The 24,059-nt window shown below is 42.0% G+C and overlaps 2 protein-coding genes across 14 annotated transcripts in view; both read left to right on the top strand.

Annotated features, from left to right (window-relative positions):
• The window catches only part of USP54 (ubiquitin specific peptidase 54), a 79,711-nt gene extending 68,657 nt beyond the window's left edge, over positions 1-11,054 (top strand). The window contains exons 20-24 of the mRNA XM_049809762.1: positions 2,093-3,549; positions 5,877-5,995; positions 7,077-7,217; positions 8,694-8,880; positions 9,619-11,054. Of these exons, the coding sequence (XP_049665719.1) occupies positions 2,093-3,549; positions 5,877-5,995; positions 7,077-7,217; positions 8,694-8,880; positions 9,619-10,277 (2,563 nt within the window). The 3' untranslated portion in view covers positions 10,278-11,054. The remainder of the gene's footprint in view (positions 1-2,092; positions 3,550-5,876; positions 5,996-7,076; positions 7,218-8,693; positions 8,881-9,618) is intronic.
• Positions 11,055-21,838: 10,784 nt separating this feature from the next.
• The window catches only part of PPP3CB (protein phosphatase 3 catalytic subunit beta), a 50,940-nt gene continuing 48,719 nt past the window's right edge, over positions 21,839-24,059 (top strand). For 12 of the 13 annotated variants that reach the window (XR_007507215.1, XR_007507216.1, XM_049809804.1 and 9 more), the window contains exon 1: positions 21,991-22,240. Coding sequence is in view for 10 of the 13 variants with exons in the window: in XM_049809804.1 (XP_049665761.1) it covers positions 22,171-22,240 (70 nt within the window). In the remaining 3 variants the exon portion in view is untranslated. Of the gene's footprint in view, positions 22,241-24,059 lie in introns of all 13 variants that reach the window. The other variant, XM_049809807.1, reaches the window with a different exon arrangement.

Genomic DNA, 24,059 nt, shown 5'->3' on the forward strand with positions numbered 1-24,059 from the left:
TGTCCGTCCCCCGTCCCCGTCCCCCCCCCCCCCCCCAGTCTTTATAGAATAGGTCAGTGTGCATGTGTTCAAAATGTGATCTGTGACAGAGAACTGTAGCAGTCAGTGCCTGGCAGCACCGATGTTTTATGCACCAAGGGACAGAATACAATAGACAATAACCTGGCTAAAGAGGGTGTGTGTGTTAGGATGAAATGTGCAGTTGTATATTATCAGGAGCAGTTTCAGGACTCAGTAGAAGTGTACTACGGTAAAAATCTTGCTATAATTGCTTTTTTGTTGGGAACAGCAACCAGTGTGTGTTAGTTCTCTGTACTTTGAAAAGTGTCGAGTACACTGATCTTTTCTTTCTAGTCCACTTCTCTAGTGGTGCAGTGGTACAACTCTTGGATCCAGATCCTGATCCTGTCACCTTGACTACTCTCCCTGATGCTGTATCATTCTTCATTTTCTTTCTGTGCTTCCCAGCATCCTGTAGCTTGGCTTAGCAGCCTCTTCAGTGTCTCTTCATGATTCTTTCTTCCATACTGACTTTATAGCATAATTAACTCTGCTGTAACTGATCCTTTCTCCTACCCTCTTCAGCATGCAGCTTAATCCTTCTTTCTTCCCATGCCATTCCCTTCTAGCACTAGATCTTCCCTATCCAATTTCTAGGCTGTTTCTTGAACTGTTACTTTTCTTCCCTCTCCCCTTTCTTACATGTTGTATTATCAGAAGCTTAGATGAAATCTTACATGAGAATCCTTTTTCTTTTCCTTTTTTTAAAATGCCACATACAGCTATATACTAAAACTCAGTTAATTTGCACACCTGCCAGGCTATAGTTCATAATGTTCTTTTCTTTTTCTGCAGTAGCTGAATTATATGTAATGAGGGCTGATCTTTTTGTCAATCAGGGGTCCATTATATCCTCTTTTACAAGAGGAATGCAGAGCCCCAATTATGCATTTTGGCAGATTCTAAGAAAATGAAAGAAAGGAACTTTCTAAACTAATTTTGTTAATGCTGAACTTGCTCACTGCTGCTCTGTGAAAAGAACATTACTTTTGCAAAAAGTTATAGCCAACCAAATGTTAATATTGCAGCCAATGAAAAGAATCTATTCATAGCTAGAGTTCTGTACATTTGCTTTGATATAAATAACATTGTAGACAGTGCAAATTTTGCAATTACTCAGACGAGGTCATTCTGCTACACATATCAACTAGGTCTTCATGATAACTTTCATTTATGCACCTCAAGGAAGAAACAAAGCAATGATGTTACAGTTTCCTTAAGTTCTCTGTTGGAATTGTTTGTAGCCTGTTGTTTTCTCACAGGCACGTGGACTTGGTGCTGGTTTTTCTGTCTGCATATTAAAATGTTAATTAAATGCAGAAAAATGCCAAGGACACATATGACCCAAGGATATAATTGTCTTTCATTGACACATAAAAGACTACAAATTATTTTTTAGAAGTATACTTAGAATACAATTTATTTATTACAAAATAATAGTTATATATTTACCTCAAATTTTACTTAATGTGTTGGATAAATATCTCAAAGATCAGAATGTAAAGATGATATGAGAGATATTTCAACCTGTTCCTTCCATTTGTCAAGTCATTCTTAATGAAGTTGCCTGGAGAGATGGGACCTCATGGAGATACTGTCAGTTCATGTTCAGATCATGAACATGTCCAAAGTATTTTCAAAAATATTTAAGATGTTAATGTTGGAAACAGTTGTTTTGTTTTATATAATGCTATTTTTACTATTCCTACAGTTACCCCTACCCACATGCTCAGTCTGCTGGTTAAAGTGCTTAGGGTGCTGTACAAGAATACTTTATATAGAGAGCCTAACTGTAGCAAAATACTCTTAAAAATATGAAATGGATTCAGTAGGTGAGTTATAGTAGGAAGTCATGGTTAGAAGCAAAGGACTAACATGTATGTATCTGCTGAATTAATGCAAAATCTTCATCAGAATACAGTTAGCAAAGACAGGTGTGTTGAGGTATATGTCACCTAGTGCAAGTTCTGTACCCTAGGGATAAATGTAAGCAATGACTACTGCTAATCATTTACCCTTCTGTGTGTTTTAGTGAACAGACTGGCCCGCTCCAAGTACTGCTGAGCCAGGAGGTACCACTGGAACCCAACAAAGAAGTGGAATTTGGGTCCAGTTCTTTCTTCCACCCACCTGCTTCCTGCCATGAATTGCACTCATCATTATATCCAGAGTCTTCCTCCTTGCCCCCTTCTGAAAGCAATCCATCCAACAGGATCTCTCCAAACTTCCAGTCTGCTTCTGCTGATTTTCATGACCAAGTTCCCTCTTTTCCCTATAGGCAAGGGTTGGCAGAGAGGTCTGCAAGAACTGAGAATGATGCCCACCATAGTGTGGAATTTGCTGACACCACAGCCACAGGGCTGAATGACTATAGGGAATGCTGCAGTAGCAGTAGGTTAGAAGAGGTTCATAACATAATGCCTATTCTCACATCTCAGTCCAAATCCAAGGCCACCACAGTAAACTCTGGGTCTTTGCCTACACTGTTTCCCTGTCCACATCCACCACAAGCAGCATCTCCTGAAAAGGACAGCCAGCACAGTCCTTGTTCCAAACTTGCAAGCTCTTCAGTGCAGCCCAGCATTGATCATTTAGGGGCCTACCATGCAATGACCCCTGCAACTTCATCCCCTACACGGCAGTGCTCCTTGGATCCTTTGCAGAAAACAAATAAGTACTCCAGAGCAAACAGCCATGAGATTTTATTACCCTCACAAGATGAACATGGCACAGCAGAAGGTTGCAAATCTGAGGCTTTTAGTACAAAGGGACATGTTCGCTCCTTGGCAGAGCAGTTTCAGAAAATGCATACAGTCTCCCAGAGAAAAGGTAATCATGAAAAAGGCTGGATTGCTGCAGTGTGTCAGGATGAGAAGTCTCCAAAATTAACACAAAAATCTTTCATCAACCCTTCATCCTCTGATTACAGACAGCTAATCCATCAAAACCAAGAGAATAAAAACCAGTCATCTGAAAAATTACACTCAACTGTGGATATTAGGGATGGGGTAGTTTCTTTGGAGGGTTTTAGTGCCCAACATGTTGCTTCTAAGAATATTTGTTCTCACAGTGAAGAGCTGTGTAGAAGAGGTGGACAGAATATAGCAGACCCTGCACCCTACCTGGAAAGGCACTGTCATGATGGAGGAATGAAACAGGTGGATGATGGAGCTACTAGTAGCGTGGTTGCCTCTATGCCTGTGGACCGTTGGGTGGATAATGTTACTAGGTATTACAGTTCTCAGAAGGCTAATAAGAATACTGAATGGCTTCCTGTACCTGGGAGGAGTCCACCCCTTTCTGATCAGAGAGCAGTTGGAGATGACTTGAGCAGGATCCCAGTACATCTGCATCCACAGTGGAATCAAGACACAGAACAGGAGCTCTCAGAACTGGATTCCCTCTATCAGACTAGTCTGCAGGCATCTCAGGCCACTAGGCCTTTCTTGGGAAGACAGGACAGTGCTAGGTATCCATTTGACCAATCAGGTAAGAATGATGCAGCTGTTTTTCTTGGTTGACCTGCCTGTGTACTACAATATAGGTGAAGGTTGTTTTAGATAAATGGGCATGACTTTGCATACAGGTGCAGAAAGATTCAGGTTGTGAACTCTGCAAGCATTCTAACTATACAGTTAGAGAAGCAGTGTGATAGCACTGCCTGGGGAAGCTGCAGAGTAGCTGTTGATCTTGGCAAATGGAGAGCAACATCTGTTAAGAGTAACATAGAAATAATTGATCCTGTTTTCAAGCAGGGAGCTAGCTGCTTAGGTCAGGCTGCTGAACTTTGCTGTTTGAAAGTCCTACATCACCTCTGGAATTCATTAAACTGTTTCTATGCCTGAAGTTAATGTTCTCCACTTTTGTGAATTTTAACTGATTGTATTGTATTTGAGAATTTAGTCTGTGCCTGGTTGAGGGGAATAACTTTTACAAGAGTTCCAGATCTATGGGAGTTGAACTTGTGTTTTGCTAAGGACTACCTCCTTTAAGTCCTGGAAAATTGTGAAAGCAGCACTGGGGGTACACGATCTGCAGTAAAATCTTTGAGATATTGTGGATTAGTTGGTGCCGACAGAGAACAGATTCCGTTGGTGAGAACATCCAGCTGTTGGCTGGAGACATTCAGTTAGAGTCTGATGGCAGCAGTCCGGTTCCACTTAAGCTGATCTAATCTCCTGCCTGAGATAGGGCAACCTTGATTCTCTGCTTAGTACAGGTGAAGCAAATTTCTTCATAATCCATGTCATAGCATTAGAGCTACAAATTTTCTGGTTAAATATAAAGCAGCCTGAAACTTCATGGATACCAAAGTGAGAGAGAGGGATGCGCAATATATATTGCAATACATACACAAGGCAGGTTTTTCCCCTGCCCTGCACCCGTGGAGGTGAAGCCTCCATCGTTCCTGACAAATTAAGCCTGGCCCTGGCCAGACTGAATACTGCAGGAAACTCTTGAACAGGTTTTTATTCAACAGTTCAGGTTTTCTATGAAACTCTCTCATCTTGCAGTCCACTGGCAGACCAGGTGACACATCTGAAGATGGCCATTTCCCGTTTGTTATCCTTTTAGTTTTCTTTCAGAGTTAGGCAAGATCTGACCTCACAACCTTGCAGATATTCCCTTGCATGGGCTTGAATCAGAAGGTCTTATGTGTTCTCCTTAGCTTACTGATTTTGGAAGCTCTTTCTGGAAATCTAATAGGATAAAGCCTGGTTGCTTTAGTGTTAGCTGGAGCTTCAGAGTTCTTGTCATCAAACAGTCCGTTTCTTAGGCTGACACTTTTCTTGCTTATTTTCTGACTACATACAGGAGGGAGATGAGATACAGATATTCTTGTAAAGTGAAGAAATGCGTTTGAGATCTTTACTTCTGGTTTGCGCTGCAACTTTCAGTTGTTTCTTCGTAAGTTCTGCTAATCTGTATAAAAACAAAAAGTTTGAACCAGTGCATCTACTGTGATGAACTGGATGAAAATCACCTGAATGAGTCTAGGATAGCTGTTTCTCACTTTTGACTTGGATTACCGATTCATTTGCAAATGCTGTTGAAGCTTTCTGCCCCATATCAACTGGTTTTGTCAGGCCTTTGCATTCAGAATCATGGTGAAAATGCCTGTTTCATTACTGAAACTTTACAACAGAGATTAAAGCAGATGTGATCCTTCAAATGCCGCCTCAACGCAGAAAATGTGTCATTACCAGCACATTACCTTTCTTCCTTTATAGAGAAATTTCCTGTGACCATTTTTATTAGGCCATTGGTCTGCCTGTCTTTTCCATGAGAAATTTTAGGATTATAACTGGATGGTGGGGATCACACTGAAGTGAAGTGACTGTAGCAATTTTAGTTAAATATAACACTTTTAACTATTTAACCAGCACAACAAATGGCTGACAAACTGTAGCATTGAGTGGGAACAAGCAGGTGCATATGTGGGGATCTTAAAGCTGATGAGTCTTGTCTGTCCCAAGTAACTTTAGGTAACTTGCTCTTGGTAGCTGATTTTCTGCCCCTTTAGGCTCCCTAAACTCTCTCACCTATGTATCAAAAAAGTGCTTGTGTGCAGTTAAATCATTTAACTCTTAAATAGTTCACCTAACTGCTTCCCAGAAGCCTGCAAAAGGGTGAGTAAAGCAGACTTGAGTATCCTGATAGACTGTCTCCCCTTGAAATGTTGGGAGTTAGCTTATGTATTAATGTTCAAAGGATCTGCGATGACTTCTCATTTGGTGTGTATAGTCTGTCTGGTTTTGCTGAGGTCAGACTTAAGATAGTCGGAAATGTGCCATATTATGCATTTTCTTTCCCAGTCTCTGCAAACCTGAATGTGAGGAAGCTGCATGCTACAGCTGGCATGGGTCTTTCGAAAACCCCAACAGCAGAGATCGAGGGCAGTCTGTGTGGATCCACTGTCTCTTCTGTCTCCAAGGTGACGTGTTACTTAAGATGCACTATATGGGTAAGGGCTTGGCCTGTGCGAATGAAAGAATTTACAATGGGAGAAGTGGAATATATTCGGAAAAAGGTACTGGGGTCATTGATACTAATGTTAGAGAGAATTTTAAGTGCAGTTTAGCTCAGGATTAATTAGCTAAAAAATGAGTGACTCGTGCTATATGCAGCTTGCATGCAATCAAATTGTCTAAATTCTGACTTTGAGGAACATATCCCTGGAAACTTTAAGATGTAGTCTCTTTGAACATATTGACATGAACTGCATTGCATCTCAACTTATGATAACTGCTTCTTGATGTTACTACTTTCAGGGGCACAGCCTTGGGTTTGGGGTTTTTTTTTACTCTGTCACTACATATTTTGCAAGTGGGGGATAATCTGGTATTTGCTACAGTTGGTAGTTGGTCACCTCAGAGTGGGAGAAGATGCTTTTTTTTCTGGGGAGAAACTGTTTAAATAACTGGCAGTTACATATCAGTGCCTGTACATGAAAACATACAAGTATTTTCAAGGGGAAATTACATTTCCTATAGTACTTAATCATTAAAGAAAGAAGGAATAAACGTTTCCCTTCCTAACATAAGATTAACAAGCTTCCAGCACTCATCAAATAATACTAGATTTATTTTTTTTTTTTTGTTGTGAGAAGACTGTAGTACTTTATCATAGGATGTCAGCTGCAGCCATGATTATCTCTACAGGGGCAGTCATGCCTGTAGGAGCAGTTAATCCTTTAGGTAGGTTTATCCTAGTAGAGACTTTTTGTCCTGGTTTTAGATATTTACAAAAGAATGAATATTACTTAGACAAATCAATCAGTGTATGTTTGCTAAAGAAGGAAAGACTATAAGGAATAATATTTTTAATCACCATATCCAAATGGACCCATTTGCTTTAAGCATTCAAGGTAGTACCTGAATGAAGGATTTCAAAAAAGAAAAGGTCATGGAGTTTCATTGAAGTATAGCCTGTTAGATTTATATCGATCTCTCCCATAATTATTATACAAAATTGATATTGGAGAGCCTTTTCTGAAAGTGTGGTATTGTCTGCAGGCCACGTATGCCAGAGAACATAGCAAGGAACCAGAAGACGAAGAAATGTACAGTGCAGAGAATTTCCGTCGCATTGCTCGCAGTCTCAGTGGGACAGTCATCTCAAACAGAGAAGAGACCTTGGTCTCTTCTCACAGTTTTGTAAGTAGAACGATGTGCAACTTTTCAAAGAGCCATCATCTGTGTGTATGGTTGCTGTTTTCTCTCTCCGCATTTCGTAGTTAACAAACAAGACTGCAGACAACTGAATAATAATTGATGATGAAAGCTTGTCTTTGAGTTTTTGATCTTTTTTTGGAAGAAGAATGAGCTTTTATTTAAGTAACAAAGCTATCTTCTTCAGGAGTCATTGCAGAGTAGTACCTGCTGCAGCTGGTAAGCACATGAGCTAATATTACTTGCCAGTATACAAAGGCATCCAGTATAAGCATTATTTTCAGTTGACTTGGAGAGTTTTCAAGAAAGCTTTTAATGCATCTATAATTTTAAAAAGACACCACTAACCATGTGGAAGTTTCTGCTCTCTTGTGTGTATATTCAGCAAGTTTTAGAGAGTAAAATATGCATAAAGGGGAGACAATTCACGACTTGGTACATAGCATGCAGTCAGTTACATACAGGAAGTACCTAAAAATAGATTGATTTTTCCTTTGTTACCTCTAAGTAGCTTTAGATGCAAGTTAAAACTGCCACTGAGGAGAACAGTAACAGATTATTGTTGGTGTTTAGCAACATAGCTAGATATAATGTGAAGGTTAGGCTTGGACTGAATTTTTTATGAACTGTGCTTAAGTTTTGATTTGAAACCAACTGCATAATAAGTGTAGAAGAGTCTCAGTTGCAAAATCAGTTATTTAGACTGGTTGGTCTGATTCTATCTGTCTGCTGTGTACCATAAGCTAAGAATATGTCAACTTCTGAACATTTGCTCCTCAGTGTGTTTTAGTTGAGGGCTTTAACATGTACCTGGAGGTACTGGCAGAAGCAATTAAAAACCTCTAGCTGTCCAAGACCCCCTCTCTGCTGAACATTTTTATCCCCACAAGAGAATCAGCCAATAGGATGGGTGTCTGTCACCACTCTTCAAGTTAGTCACTGGGCTTAAGTCTATCATCGTTTGTTATCATGCCATTCGGCTATCCCTCCTTTGGGGTAGGTACCTCCTAATAGAGGGAAATGGTACAGCACTGGTAAATACTTCAACTACAACAAGTAAATCTGTTCATAGTCTGGAATTGGAGCTTTCAGTAAGGACTACTAGAAAATAGGAAGAAAGGTTCATGGCTTGTGTAGCATGGCAGTTCCAATGCTGACTGGCCTGCCATCATTCTGTGGATTCAGTTTGTGAACCAAACCTTCATGAGTGGTTTGTGTTTGTTTTGGCTTTTTCTGCTTAGTCTATTTCCAGTGAAATGATCCTCCTAAGTAGCCCACCACTGCAGTAAGAGCCTTACTGGACTGATGCAGCTTTTATGTGTATTTCTTTTTCACATACAGATGCATGTTTTTATTCTGGTGACTCATCCCTTTCCTTGGATCAACACCATTTTTGCTTGATTCAACCCAACTCTGTGTTTACTCATCATTTTATGTTCTTTTCTTCTCCTTTTATAAAAGGAAGCACCAAATACGAGGAAAATGCCAGTGGATACCAGCCACCGTTCTTCCAGCTCCACTTCCCTTCCTTTCCCCCATGATCCTCCTGTGTTTCCCTTTGATCCCCAGCACAACCTAAACCAGGTGCAGCACCTACCCCATGATGTACTGATGCCCAGCATGGTGGGCAAGGCACGTAAGCTGTCAGGTAATCACAGGCCTTTTCCTCCTCCTTCGTGATCAGAAATACTGCTGAAATACAACTTTTCAGATCTTGTCTTTCATAATGATGTTTCACCATCTTCCTGAATTCCTCCAGAAATCTGGAGGGACAAATCATATTCTTTTTTTTTTTCTTCTCTGCCCTTTTGAGTTGTTCTATGGTCCTGTGCTAAGCGTACATAACAAAAAGGAATAATCTTTATGGAAACATTATGATAACTTTATATATAACCATATTCACATTTTTTTGAGGTATTTTCTTTAGCGTAAAAGTAGCAGTAAGACCCACCACCTTGTCATGTATGAGAGTACTTCCACAAGCTACTAATTCCAGCAACTCACACATGTAATTGTGCCAATAGAAATAACTAATTCCTGCATGAGAATTATTTTCCCTGTGACAGCCATCAAAACCAGTTTGATCTACCAGCCTTGAAATATCTTGTTGGGCTCCTTGATGACACAACGGCTATTAAAGAAATCTGAAGTCTGTGACAGCAGCTGGAGTAGGATAAGGAGGAAATGCAGTGAGGAAAGTGAATGCTAGAACGGGTACAGCTAGCTTTTATTCAGAATTCCATGTCAACCAGTAACTGGATGTACTAGTGATTTTGTTTTTCTTCTGTCACCTGTTGGCCACAGCTGAAAGTTCTGACAGGATGAGACAAAAAAATATAACTAACCTTCTTTTTTTTTTTTTTTTTCTTTTCCCTCGCCCCCCCAGGAGATCAGAAGAACATCATCCAGAAACTTTTGGTTGTGCCTGACAGGGGTGAAGCTTTCCAAGGTGAAGACTACCCAGGTGTGGCACTGAGCTATGGGAGTCTCCCTTGTGCACCCAAAGGCACCCTCTTCCAGGGGCAAAAGCCTCTTGTTAATCCACATTTAGGAGGTGGAGCATCAAGTGTCTCTGGCCGTTGGCTGAACATGAGCTACCCTGCCAGGCAAACAGCCAGGCTACCAGATAAACAAACAACGCTCTGGGGGAAACATGCTGGCCAGGCAGGCAAGAGTTTACAGGAAGGCTTTCTCCAGCAGCCTTCACAACATCAAATGCATGAATCTTACGCCATCAGTTGCAGGCTACCAGCCAGCACAGACTACAGCACTTTAAGAATACCACGTGAGCCTTCTTGGGATTCTGGTGCCTCTCAAGGTTGTCCTGTGCCCCCTTCTTGTGTTAGGACTCCGGGTCCAAGGAGAGTTGATATGCCCCCAGAAGAAGACTGGCGACAGAACAGCTACACCCCTCAGCCTGGCAGAAGGCGAATGCTGCCAATGCATGTGGTGGATGGGATTTTTTCTTCTGCTTCGGAAGCACACAGAAGTATGCTGGCTCGCGCAGCAGCAGCTACTGGCACCATGCAAAATAATGGCTGGTGAGATCCCATCCACTCCATGTGCCCTAATAAACCACTCTATGAACAGAATATAGCTGTTGCCAGAGCATGGATTACATGGAGACAGCAAACTCTTTTAATCAGTATCTGTGCCAGTTTTGTCTTAAAATGTAGCTATACAATATGTGGAAACTAATTGCACTGTATTTCATTTCTGACACTACTGAACTGCTGTCCGGATGGGGAATCTTAGCTATTCTAGTCCTGGCCTCTCCTAGCAAAAAAGTGCGATAGGAATGGTAAGCTTCACGGGCATTGGTTTATGGGTAAGTTCAGAAGTATGTACATGTTTTGAAGGAAGACGGCCACTAACAAAGGACACTTTTAAGGACTCTTTTTCATGAAATGTAGCTTTGGTAAATTTTTCACATGAAAACGCCAATCCTTTTGTTTTCCTCTCGTTCTGCTCCCCTGTTCCTTCCTAGGGAAAAAAACTCACCCACCTTCCAGGTTCCAGTAAATCTGCACTTGGCAGGCTGGCAGTTAGTAAGGCAAACCCAGTTTTCAGTGTGCTGAGATCTCGGGCAGAGATCACAGCTGTAGCTGCTGCTGAGGAAATGGTAGGGAGACAATGTTCATCAGTAAATGAGAATTTTCCCCACTTCCTTAAGGCAAACTAACAATGCTTCAAACAGAAAAGACTGTTAATGCTGCACGCTTAATTACACCAATGTAAACACAGAATAAGTTTAACTATTTTAGTGTCAAACATACTTGCTTTTGTAAGTATTTTTCAAATAAATCTATGAAAATAGTTCTATTTACCTGTGTGTATGAGCTTTCTTTGCTATTGGCTTTACTCATCAGTTGGCCTGAAACTGCTCATTTATTTTCTTATACACTAATAAACATGAGTAAATTGTTTATTGTAGTTCATTAACAATGTTCATGTAATAAATATTTAGATTGGAGGAAATGTCTAATTTTGTCCCTGGATTTGATGTGTTTCATAGCTACTGTGCTTAACTTTCCCTTCCTAATGAATAGTAATTAACAATGTCCTTTGGAAAGTATTTTGAGACTTTTGTTAGAGGGAAAACAACAGAATCCGTGCAAGATGGTAGTGTAATGCACATAGCACTCTTATACAAAAAAGTCCTTAGAAACGATTGGTGTAGTGAGAAGTGCCATTTTTGTAAGAGCTGCACTCCTGCTCTTGCAAATGCTTTCAGGTGTGGTGGTTAGGAGTTGTTTAAAAAGGCACAGGATTCTGTTACAAGCTTCCACAGAGTGGGACTGGAGATGTGATACTTGCCCAGGCAGCCCGTGGAAGGACTAGGCTGCCCTCTAGTGCAATGTATGCCTTGGTAAACCCCTCTCACAGTGCTGCTCTAGGTGAGGGTCCTCATTTTAATTTCATGTTTTGCACTTCGGTGCTTGATGGAATTTCAGCAGGTTTTGCTGTTTAGTCTGAGATTGAGTCTCATTCATTTTAATAAATGTCATTTCTCAGCATCTTGTTTCTAAATAATTGCTGTTACGTGTGTTACTCTTACAATCTCATGTAACTACATTGCCCTAAATTGTGTTTTACATTTGGGATTGTTGCACGCTTCTGAGTACTTAACTGCTCCCACTGGTAGTGGTTACCAGAACAAAGCACTGCTTTCTTCCACCCCTCCATGTCAGAAAAGCCCTACCAACTTCTGACTTTTTCACACAATGGTTCTGCCAATTTAGTAACATGAAAGTTTCAACAGTACTAATTTTTTAGTAATTTTCCAAATACAAAACCATGGAGTATTTAGTTGAAACAACTATTGGATTAGGGTTTCCCAACAGATACAAAATTGTTAGTCTCTGGCTGCACATGGACACAGCATAGCCAACTGCTAAATTTCTAGCTGTAGAAATGATGATTTTAGGAAGTGACTGCAATGCAGAGGAGGATATTTGGACAGAAACATTCCTGTTTCTCTCTTTCTCTTTGGTAGAAGGATACTGTTGGAGTAAAGGGAATCTGGGCAGAAGCAGCCCCTGTTTTGTTTTCAGCTTTTTGTTACCTTCAGCAGTTGGAGAAAGTTGCAGTAGCCCCAGGATGCAAATGAGGACTTGGATAAGTATTTGACACTTTGCTTGACTACAGCTGTAAAAAATTCAGGTTGCAGAGTGGGGCTTAAGTAGTCCTGAACTCAATTGTCTAAAAAAATAATCTGCCAAAATAAAGTACAAAGTCACCTGTTCAGGAATCAATATGAAGTATGAAACACTTGCAGATAAAGAAAATGTGCGTACTTAGACTTTTTATTTCTTTTAATCCTAGCTACTGGGAAGAAGGTAGCTTCCATAAAGCTCTGCAGAATAATCCTGAGTTGATGTAACTCATTTTAATCAGTGGTATCCGGTTTTTCTTTTAAAGGGAACCATTGTTTTTATTCCATCATAGAAGTTACAGCTACCAGCTTTCAAAACTGTTTTGTAAATGTCCTGTGTATATCAATTACTATGAAATTAACTCAACCAGAGGCCTGAAAAGGAAAAGTTGGGATGTAACCTCTGAAATATCTCCATACCAAGTAGTATGTTAGTATATCAGAATAGAAACAAACTGAAGTAGATTCAGCAATATATTTAACATGGGAGAAAATATGAAGCTGGAAAAATACTTTTACTTCATCTGTAGCTTGTGCCTGCAATTCTTAGTGAGGTTATTAAGTTAATATTTACCTATTTACCAATTCATTTGACTAACTGCTAACTTCTAAGCCTCTTTGATACTTATTGGCTATTTAAACCATAGAAAAATCAATTATGTATTAGTTTAATACGTCATTAAAGTTCATTGTTGCCTATAAGAAGGGTGAGGAGGGAGCTTCCACAAGGAATTCAGCAGCTATTTTAGAACAATCTTTCTTCTTAGAGTTTATAAAGTTTGTAAGCTTTGATGCAACATAGTCAGGGCTTCTTTGTAAAAGATCTGTTGCTGGCTGCAGAGTAGGTTAATGGATGGAGTTTAGTGAAATGAAACCCCCCCACACTCAAATTTACTTTTAAAAATAATTTAATTTCAGTTCTCCAAAAAATAAAATTCTTATTCATTATATTTGTGTGATCTCTCATTGTGTTTGTAATATGCTTTTAGACCCAGCTGTGTAGGGGACAAAAAAGGGCAATAATAAAATGAAGACTAACTTGGTGTTCTAGCAGTGGCAAACTTCTGTAAATATAATAATCTGTATATGGAAAAGGAGCTACCTAGTGCAGTTCCTTGTCTTGAAAGCAACATAGTCTGTGCACACTGTTTACGGAAATCATACTCAGACCTGCTGAGGAGCAGATTTGTTCAAATGGAGTATGTGCTAGAGTGTACAGTACTAGTGAGTTAACCAGAATGCACTCTGCTTTAGAGAAGTGAGCCACAAAAGTGCAAAGTAAGTGCTTGGTCCTTCCTAAACAAAGGCTGCTGCACCTATGTTAAAATGCAGGGAATTTGGGAAGAGGGAAGGAACTGTCTTGGTGATATTTTCCATTAACGTTGCATGGTTGGGGTGGGATGTATAAAGTGTAGGCAGGATTCCAGATAACTGGCAGTCATGCAGGTTTTGCATCTGATGTCATTTGGGAAGAGGGCCAGGGTGTGAGGAGAAGAAAAGGAAAATGAAAGACAAGAGCAAGATGGTGGATTGGAATAGGAAGGAACAGATGGATAGGGGAAGAAGACCAATTGAAAGAAAATGTATGCATTATGTCTCCACTCAGATGTGTCCATCTTTCCAAAGAACACCCAGCAACTGGTCTGTGAACTTTCTTTCCTTCTTTTAATGGATAGATTCCTGTGCAGAGAGAGTCCTCAGCACCAGTCTGCCGCTGAAGCTTTTGAGAGGGGAAGATTGACTGATGTAGAGATTAGGCAATGTTCTTTATAGGAGTCTTTAATAATGTTCATGCCATGGTAAATGAAATTGCAGAAACACATACCACTGCTGTATGTATAAATAGACAGACATGGAGCAAACAGTGTAGGTTGTTAGGGTTTCTGCCAGCTGGGGCAAAGATAAAAACATGCTTGGGTTTTACAAATATTTCACTTGTTAGGTGCGTTCTGGAATCTCCTAACGTTGTGCTGTCTCCTGTTCAGCACTATGGGGGGCAAAAAGCAGAAGTATGGGATTTTTACCTATCTGTGCTTGCTGCCTCTGAGCATTTTATCACTGCATAGTCCAGAACCTTTTCAAGCCTAGTTACATATCTGTAATGCTCCTTTTATGCTAGTTCTTCCACCATTACTAACACTGATAGTCGCCTGTAATGTTTCAGAAAATGTTTTAGAAAAAGCAGGTTAGATTAGTTTCTTCTATTCTCTTGCACTACTGCTGAAATTATTTTCTGTCTGCATCATTCTTTTAGTTCATTGAAGGATTTTTTTTTTATCTTTTAAAACCAAAAAACTATAACTTGGAAATATTTTTAAGATTGCTGTTTGATTAATGGAAAAATACCAACTAAGGACTGTTGGACTCGATGATCTTAACGGTCTTTTCCAACCTAAAAGATTCTATGATTCTAAGACCAGCTATACAATTGCTTCAGAACACTGAATATGTTTGCTAGCTTATTTATGGAAGCAGATGCAAATGGATGAGTTCAGCTGAAGAAACCTAAACTTCCTTGTTGGCATTGATATAATTTAGTATTCATTCTTGAGTGAGTAAGCACTGAATATACTCATGAATAAGAAGACTCTTTGTAAACTAACACATTAGGTTTGTTGAAGGAGGGTTATCTTGAGTTTGGGATGGCCCAGTCCCAGATGATTTACCAGTGAATCATAGGCTTAGAATGTTTATGTGTGTTTGTATCACTAGTCAAAATAATTTTAAATATGAATACATGAGAAAAATGAGTACAATAAAGCTGCACTTTAGTAATAAGAATAATTTCATATTGTTAAATTTTATCTTAACTTTTCTACTACTCGGGCAAAGTGATTTTGATGGCAGTCTAAGGTTATCTATCATTCCAGTTTTTTAACTCAAAATTTATACTGGTTAATTGTTAATGTGACTGTCAGTTGAGGGAGTTTCAAGCACGGAACTCTTGCTAATTACAAAGAGAAAAAAAAATAAACCATTCAAGATTGTCTTAAGCAGCTTAAAGCACATCAAAGCATGAGCATGTTAACGTGTAATATCTATGTGAAGAGTAAGTGGTGGCTGAACACAAGTAACTTTGATTTACAAATCTTGACTTACTAACCTTGAATTACTTGGCTGGAATGCTGTACATAAGGCTATTTTAACTAAGGAATACGTATTTCTACTTCTCTTGTCTGACAAGGAGTTGGTTGTGAGATGCATATACATAGACATAAATAAAATTGTATAACCTACTATCATAGCTTATATTCTATTTGAAAAATCTCTGGGTTCTGTTTGCTATGGAGCTACTTGTTTTGTTGCTTGAAAATAATTTGCTTTCAAATTCCTGTAGTTCTAATACAGCATACTTGAACTCCAGCTTTTTGTGAAGGTTCAGACTAACTTTTTTTTAGATATAAAATATGTTAATCAAGTGAATGTTATACTGCCATTGTCAGCTACAAGTTTTTAGAAAGCAGGCATGTGTCTAAGTACATTTAAGAAGAAATAACTGATTGTTCATGACCCTATGTATTAATTGTTCTGAATCGGATGAAATAATGCATAAATAATTTTTCTGTTTGCTTCGATAGTTCAGTTAGTTTCTCCAGATAGATGAAAAAAACGTCAGTTGATGTTAAAAGAACCATTTCAGTGCTGTAGACTGGTTTTGGTTTACTAGCCTTAAGAGGCATAAAGAAGCTATTTAATATAACAGATAAAACAGTCATGTTTATGAAACCGTACTCATTTGAAAATGGAGAGGAAGGTATGTGTGTGGGAGTCTCAACTGATTTTTTTCATAATAAACTGATTTGAACACAAGTATGTAATTCATACGAAGAGCTACATGGTACAGAGCAGAAAATAAATTCATAACATCTTCTCATAGTTTGCAGGGGGGAGCAAGCCCACGTCTTTCCAGTGGTTTTATAATTTTCTAGTTGCATATACAAAATAGATAGGAAAGCTTTTAAATCCTTATGTGGGATTATTTTGGGATATCCTTTTTCTGCATTCATTTAACTATTTGTCATGACCTCAGGTTTGCCCAATTATGAGGGTCATTTTTTGTTCAACCTTTTCTTAAACTATCCAGTCCCAATGGAACAGTTGATTCTTATTAATGCTTAATGGTGTTTGGTCTCAGTAGCTTGGGAAAAGGATGCAGAGGAATAGGTTGAAGGCATAAGTTGCAGTCTTGCTATCTGGTAACAATGGCCAGATGTGTTTTTGAGAAAAGAGTGCATGTACTCTTCAGCAACTGAGTTGTCCTATCTCCGCCTTTTGAGGGTTTGTTCCCTACCACAGTTTCCTTTAAAATTAATGGGATTTCTCTGATCTGTAGAATATCATGTTCATGGATTAACATGCTTCATCAAAGTTTAAAAAAAACCACAAAACCACCCACAGTTTTGCATCATAATTCCTGTTATAGAGCAACAAGATAGTTGTTTTTTAAGGTCTTATATGTAGACCTGCTTGCTTTGAATACTTTGTTAGTTAAGTCTCCTGCTTGTGGAGTCTCTGAGAAAACTAGAGAGAACACAAAGGAGGGCAGCAAAAAGCAGAGTGAACTCAATTTTTAGAGTGAGTAGAGGTGACTGGATCATAGACTATTAATATCATCAAGGTAGTAAGATAAATGAAGAGAGGGAATTGCTTGGTCTCAAATGGTAGGAGAAAGAGCAATCGCTTAAGGCTAAGGAAGGAAAAGTTTGAACTAGATAATAAGGGCAGGGGAAGGAATGCTTTAAGCAGAGCAAGTGAGCAATGTTTTGCGGAATCTAAGGAAGAGTTTGAGGTACCATCATTCCAGAGGTGTGAGATTTAAATTAAAGATGTGGCTGGTGGGTTTTGGTATGAAAATTCTAGTCAGGCTAAGCGGCACAGGCTGGGTTGCCTTACCCTATTTTTTACAGTTGTGATATGATGTAAGGAATGACTGTGGCTTTGACTAGCTTTTAAAATGTAGTCTGTACTTCCACAGCCTGTTCATAGAGGTTACCAGGGAATGAAGGAAATGTGTGCAGCAAGGGAGTGTAATGGGATAGACTGTAATAGTCAAGTAGCTTGTAATTTATACCTGTAACTATTAATTCAGTTTGGGGTTTTTTTTTTCTCTTTTTAAGTTGGTGCAGCTGCTCAGCACTGGATGACATTGGCAGCTAGAGTATTGCAGTGATAATGATTTTGTGATGCTGGAGAAAATGGCTTAAGACTGCTTTCAGCCTTTCTGAATGATGCCCTCATGTTACGGATAATAAGGTTTGCCATAAAAAAATGGCTTCAGAGAGCAGGGAAATCTTGTGTCCTCTTAAAAGAAAGTTTTCAAGTATTCATATTGAAAGTTGGTACAACAATATGTCAAAATGTATTTAAAATAAAATGCGGCTTGTTCTGAGGCAGTCTCATGGTTTATACCAACCGCAATACTATTTCTGGCAATTCAGAAAGGACAGTTTCCAGCAGTCGCTAGTGAGAGTCAATGAAATGGAACAACCTCTTAAAAGTTTTGTCTTCCTCATCTTAATCTCCTGCTTATAGCACGTCTTCCCCTGTCAGACCTGGTTTATCTGTGCAAGATTTTCTCTATGCATCTTTCTCTTGGGATCTGGAATATATCTCTCTCTCTCTCCTGTGATTCAATTTCCTTCTTAGAGTTTTAAAAAAGTTCTTATTGGGTAATTAGATGATTCTGGGACATTGCATTGTGCCAGTTTTAAAGATATGTCGCTGTTAGAGTCAGAAGGGACTGTTCCGATCATCTGACCTCCTGCATGAGTTGGTTACAGAATTTCATATAGTCGTTTTTATGTCTGACTTCCTTCTGAACTTCAATAAATAGGACTTGTCTGAGATGATGATTTACTAAAACACAGTTGCTACTATACCTTGCAGTACTCAGTCAGGGGAGGTGTCGGAAAAGTCAGATTTTAACATAACACCTTTTTGCTTAAACATCTTTTTTATGCGGCTTCAGTGTGTATTGCTTTGAGATGGAGCCAGAGGAAGACGGGGATCGTCCGCATCCCAAATGGCTCCATTCCCTGTGGTACAGAGTACGATGGATTGGCTTGATTATTCCATGTGCTTCTCTTGCTGAATTGTTTCTCCATTACGAAAGCAGTTGTTCAGACAGCAGTCCAGTGCTAACTGCTAGCTAATGGTTTGGAATATCTACTCAGAATAGGAATTGGGGGTTTTTAGTTGTTCGGGTTTTTTTGTTTTTGTTTTTTTTTTAAGTTCAGTATTAAAATATGTGGAATGGAATGGCCACTTGGTGGCAAAGCTGAACAGGAAGTAAAATGTGACTCTGCTTTTCATAAATACTTTCATTTGTCTGGCTGTTGTGGTAGATTTGTGGGAAACTGTCAGGATTATAAAGGCACACTGACTTCTACCTGCAAGGCTACGTTTCTGTTTGTAATTGTGTTCCTAGTTCCTACAATTGTAACGCTACTTGTGGTGCTAATAGAAATTTTTTGATTCCTTGAACACAAGATGTACCGAATCAATCGGCTTTGCTTTCACCATGAGGTGAGTTGGGACAATGTGAATGCCCCTTCCAGAGTCTCTAGCAGATTGAGAGACAATACTACATGAAAAAGCTTCAATGACAAGCTAAAGGGCTTATGTAGAGTTCTGTAGTTCTCTCTCTCCCCCTAATGTAGGTTTTGGTATTGTCCTAATGGCAAAGGCACATGCTCTGTATTTAAATGAGGCAAGATGGAATATGTTAGAAAATTGACAACAATAAAACCCCAAGATAGCTGTGCTAGCTAACTTCTCTTTCTAGCTGTTGTTATTAAAAAAAAAAGTTATTCAAATTATTTTTTTTTAATGCTTTAAGGAGATGTGGTTTGTAGGGAGACATAACACCATTTATCACATCAACCTGATGTATTGGGGGGTGGAACTCAGCAAGATTTTGTCTGTATGAGCCTTTCCTTTTCTTTAGGTGATGCCTGGATGTGACTGGAAGTGTTTCAGCATGCAGGGCACTAGGTATGCTGCCTAGAAGCTGATAATGTCTCCTGGCACAGCACCGTAACAAAATAAAATTATGCTATGCTTTTTCCTCAGCCAGAGTTCTGACTGCATCAGCCCCTTTTACTTCATGCCCCAGGAGACCAGATGCATGTCAGCTGTGGGATCCTGAGAGGAGAGCAATTGAAACAATAAGAGTTATCTCTCTTGCAACTGCACTTCAGGTGAGGTGAAGGGGGTAATTCTTGACAACACTCAGCAAGGTCTTGGGCTCCCACTGCGCTTGGAAATGTATGGACAAATGAATTTCTTTACGAGAATCGCTCTGCTGTTTCACACTGTCAAACATGCAAAGTGCGTTTGTTACCGAGCTTCTCTGGATCTTAAATAAGAGACTGAATTCATTCCCCCTGCTCCTTGTTCCAGCAGATCTACTTTAAGCTAATGCTAAGTCAATTGGAGCAACATTCACTTACTGCCCTTCCTGTCCTGTGCTCTCACTGCATATTTTGGATGGATACATGTGTATGCTATTGAAGCAAATGAGCTTTTGTTCTGTTTAAAAAACAGGCCCTTTAAATTGGTTGTACAATGACAGACATTCGTAGAACATGTGGTATGAAGTAGTAATTCCTGCTACTGGAAAGCTTAGCAATTAAATCCAAAATAGTCATCCAGGATTTCTTCCATGATACTCTAATGTATCCCAGCTCTCTTTTTGCATGCATGCACACATCTTACTCATGGATGTGGAATTAATAGAATTCTGGTTTTCCAAAAACTTTGGAGTCTTACAAGTGTCGTTAATAAATAGCCCAAGGGTTTATAATTCTGATTCCCTTAAAATTTTCAGTTGCTTCCTTGAATGTCTTTACAGGGATGTTTCAAAGTTTCTTGCTTGGACTGTATTGGCTATGTAATGAAAAAGCAAGGTCAACGGAAGCTCTTGTGTAACCCATCAATTTTAATGTATTTTTGCTTGAGCCAAACAGCTTTTCGTGCTCAAGATGGCAGGTACTCGCCTCAGGTGTCATCCTTTTCCCTTGGACCTGAATGGAGCAAGAACCAAGGCCTTGCTGGAAACTATTACCTCTGAATTTTTTTTCTTAAATTCCTGGCTTATTGTGTGAAATAGTTTGCACAGCTCAGTACAAATCATGCGTAAGAACTGTATTATTAGCTGAGATGCAAAGCAGCAACTATTCAGATACACTGCATTTGATTAAATATGGTTTTATGTGTATGTTTAGGTGTTTGCTAGATCTGATGGGGTTTGTTGACAGATATTTAAGTGATGCCAGATTCAAAGATTTTTTAGTTTGGGTTTTTTGGGTGTGATTTTTGTTTGGTTTTGGTTTTTGTTTTTTGAACCCCGCCAATTTCTGTTATCCAACTACAGCTAACCTGTGCTGGTACAACTAATGATACACTAAATCAGAGGAGAGAGGGTGAAATTATTAACAGCTGGTACAATGGACAGTAGGAACTACTTAGCTTTTTTCATCAGCAAAGCTAATTTAATACAGAGTAGTCATAAAGAATGACCATTTCGCTTAGATTTACTACACTTGTACCAACCTTTCTGCCAAGGCAAAGCCCTGTCTTACGCCTTGCATACGCTTGGACCTGTTGCTCTACACAAACTTTGCCTAGTTTGCCTATAATGGAAGGGCTGTGGTCTGCTGCATTTGCAAAGCTGAGGCCAGTGGTGCGATGCCGTTACCTCCCCATGCAGCTCTGTGCCAGGGGCGTCGGGGCTTGGGGAGGGGGCAGCTAGTGCTGCGGTACCTCAGTGGTCCTGGCTGCCTCTTTGTCCACTGTTGTTCAGCTCCAAGGGTGGAGCAGAGACGCCTGGCTGCCTTATCTGGCGGTGGGAGCTGGCAGGAAGCCGTGCCTAGGTTTTTCCTGGGGCGGGGGGATCTTTTCCCTCCTCCTCCATCTCCTGTCCTAGGCTGGCCCTGCACCTAAGGCCTCGCCCGAGAGCTGAGGCGCCTCTTCCAAGGGTGCTGTAGGCGAGAGACGCCCCGGTGAGCGAACGGGCGCTCTGAGGTGGTGCCCCGTAGGGGGGGACTGCGGACGCCCGTTCAGCCCGCACGGGGAAGGCGGCCCCTCCGTCGCCCTCGGGCTTCCCCGCCTGACAAAATGGCTCCCCGCGCCGTGCCGCTGCCGGCGGGGCCTTGCCTTGCCCCGGCTCCAGGAGTCCGGGCGGCCCCGCGGAGCTCTCCATGGTGGCCGCCGGCCCGCGGCCGCTGGGGGCCGGGCCGCGCGCCGCGCCGCCCCCCTCCTCTCCCCGCTCCGCCGCCCCCCCGCTCTCGGCTCGCCGCCCGCCGGTGCAGGGGCGGGGGCGCGCCCCGGCGCTCCCGGTTCCTCGCCCGCCTGTGCCGGCCGACGGGGCGGGGAGAGCCCCGGGCCGCGGAGCCGCAGCCCCCGCCCATCCCCGTGCCCCGCGGCGGAGGCGCCGCCCCGGGGAGAGCGGAGTTTCGCCACGCTCCCTAACGGCCGTGCTGGCGGCGCGGCGGAGCCAGGAGTTTCGCCACGCTCCCGTAGTCCCCTCGTGGGGTGGCGGCGCGGTGCATGCCGGGCCCGAGGCGGACTGTCCCTTCGCTGCGCGAGGAGCTGGGAGCCGCGCCTGCCGCCATGTTCCGCTGGGCCGCCGCCGCCGCCCGGGGCCTTTAGCCGCCCCCGCCGCGCCGCGCCTCGCCTCGCCGCCGGCCGCCGCGCGGCCCTCTCGCCGCCAGCTCTCCGCCGGCGGAGGTAGGCGGACGAAGGCGCCGCCGCGCCCACCAGCCGCCGCCGCAGCGCCTAGCGATGTCCGCCAAGGAGGGGAGCAAGGTGCTGCTGCTGCCGCCCCACGCCACCAGCGAGCGCGCCGTCAAGGGTGAGCGTCCCCCTGACCCGCGCGGTCTCGCGCCGCCCGGGCCCGCGGGGAACATGGCTGCCCGGCGCGGGGCGGCGGCCGCCCCGAGGGTCCGGGGACGGCCGGGCTGCCCTCAGGTAGGGATGGGAGCGGCGGCTCCGCGGGAGGGCTGCCCGGCTCCCTGCGGAGGTGTGGGGTGCCCGCACGGGCGTGGAAATGCCCGGGGGCCGCTCGGTCTGTAGCGGGGGAGAGGCCGAGCCGGGCGCGGACGCTGCCCGGGGAGGCAGCGGGGCTGGCCCTGCCTGCGGTGAGCCCCGGGGCAGGCCGTCTTGCGGGAGCTGCCCGTGGGGCTGAGGGTCGGCCCGCCGCGGGTGGAAGCGGTGCCTGGCCGAGGCCTGCGGCCCCGGCGCATCCCGCCCAGGTGCGCTGCTCTGGCGTTGCGGGCGGGAGCGTGCCTGTGCTCTGCTGGCCGGGGGCCATCGGCTTCCCAGCCGGGGGTCTGGCCCCTTCACGCCTCATTCTCTGCGGGGGTTTTCCTCTGCCTGCACAGAGGAGATCCTTGTAATTGCGGGAGCTGACAGCGCCGAGGATGAGGGAGTGGGAATCCGGTGCTGCCGCCCATTCCATTGGCTGCCAGTTCTCGGGCTCCCCGTTCCGATGGAAAAAATACACCTTGGTCTATTTCTTCGTGGCTTTTCTTGGTAGCGCAGTCTCGTGGGAAGCCTTTAGAAGTCAAATGTTATACTCCTCAGAAGAAAAAGTAAAACGTTTTAAAGTAGATACATCTGTGCAAAACTAAGATGGTCTAGCGACCAAAATGCTGTAAAATACTAAGATCCTTACTCTGGAGCACATCAAGTGTGTCACTTTAGTAGTTGAGGGGAGAATAATCCTTCGCAACTGAAGTATCCTAAAATATATTTGTTAGATCGAAATTGTCAGCTGAGAGGATAGCATAGGTAACACTTCAAAGAATTTCTGGGGGTTTGTTTATTCAAAGTATAGATCTTTTTTTTTTTTTCTATCTCAAAGGTTTGATTTTGAGCAGTATTTGACCATGCCAGTGCGGATGTTTGTGATAGCAGACCTGGGCTATTGGAATTCATGGTTGTATGCAAAGCAGCCTACTTTTAAGATTGACATTTCTACAAATACAGGGTCTGATTGAGTTTGAAGGGGTGGAGATCCATTTGTTTAACATTTTGTATGACAGGGGGTCTTGAGAAATGCAAAGGATGTCATCGTCTTCAGCAGGTCTTAATTAAAGTCTTGGAATCCCATAGTGTGTTTTGGAAATCTGCATGTTTTCCAGTAGGCTGGAAAGCTTTCTTCACAGTAAGTTGTTAGTCATTTTGGATTGCTTAACCTGTTGATTTGTTTGAACAAATTGCAAGAGTGAGAGTAGAAAACTTTAAAAGTAGTCTGTTGGAAACTTGTACTTATTATTGCTTCTTTAACGTGTGGTGTTTAGACTTGCTGAATTTTTGTACTTTTACCGCAGTTTGTTGTAACAAATTAAGTTCTTCAAACAACGCAAGAGGACTTAATGGTAAGTGATTAGGTACTTTAGAGTGTGCTGGAAAACCTGCTGATTTCCAATCACTTAATAATTAAGCTTGTTAAATGTGACCTGTGCACCTGGTTGTTTAAAGTCATAGCTAAGACTTGCTTCATTCTAACAGGATTACACCCTGGGGTTACGCTATTTCTTTGAACCTGGGTGTGTAGGATACAGAACTATTGTAAAGGTAATCGGGCTTTGATAGCTTTATCTGACATAATTACAACCAGTTAATGTTCATACAGCAGCATCTTTCTGTTCTTTCTGTTGACGTGTCCT

Source organism: Accipiter gentilis, chromosome 9 (genome assembly GCF_929443795.1).
Source record: "Accipiter gentilis chromosome 9, bAccGen1.1, whole genome shotgun sequence".
NCBI lineage: Eukaryota > Metazoa > Chordata > Aves > Accipitriformes > Accipitridae > Astur > Astur gentilis.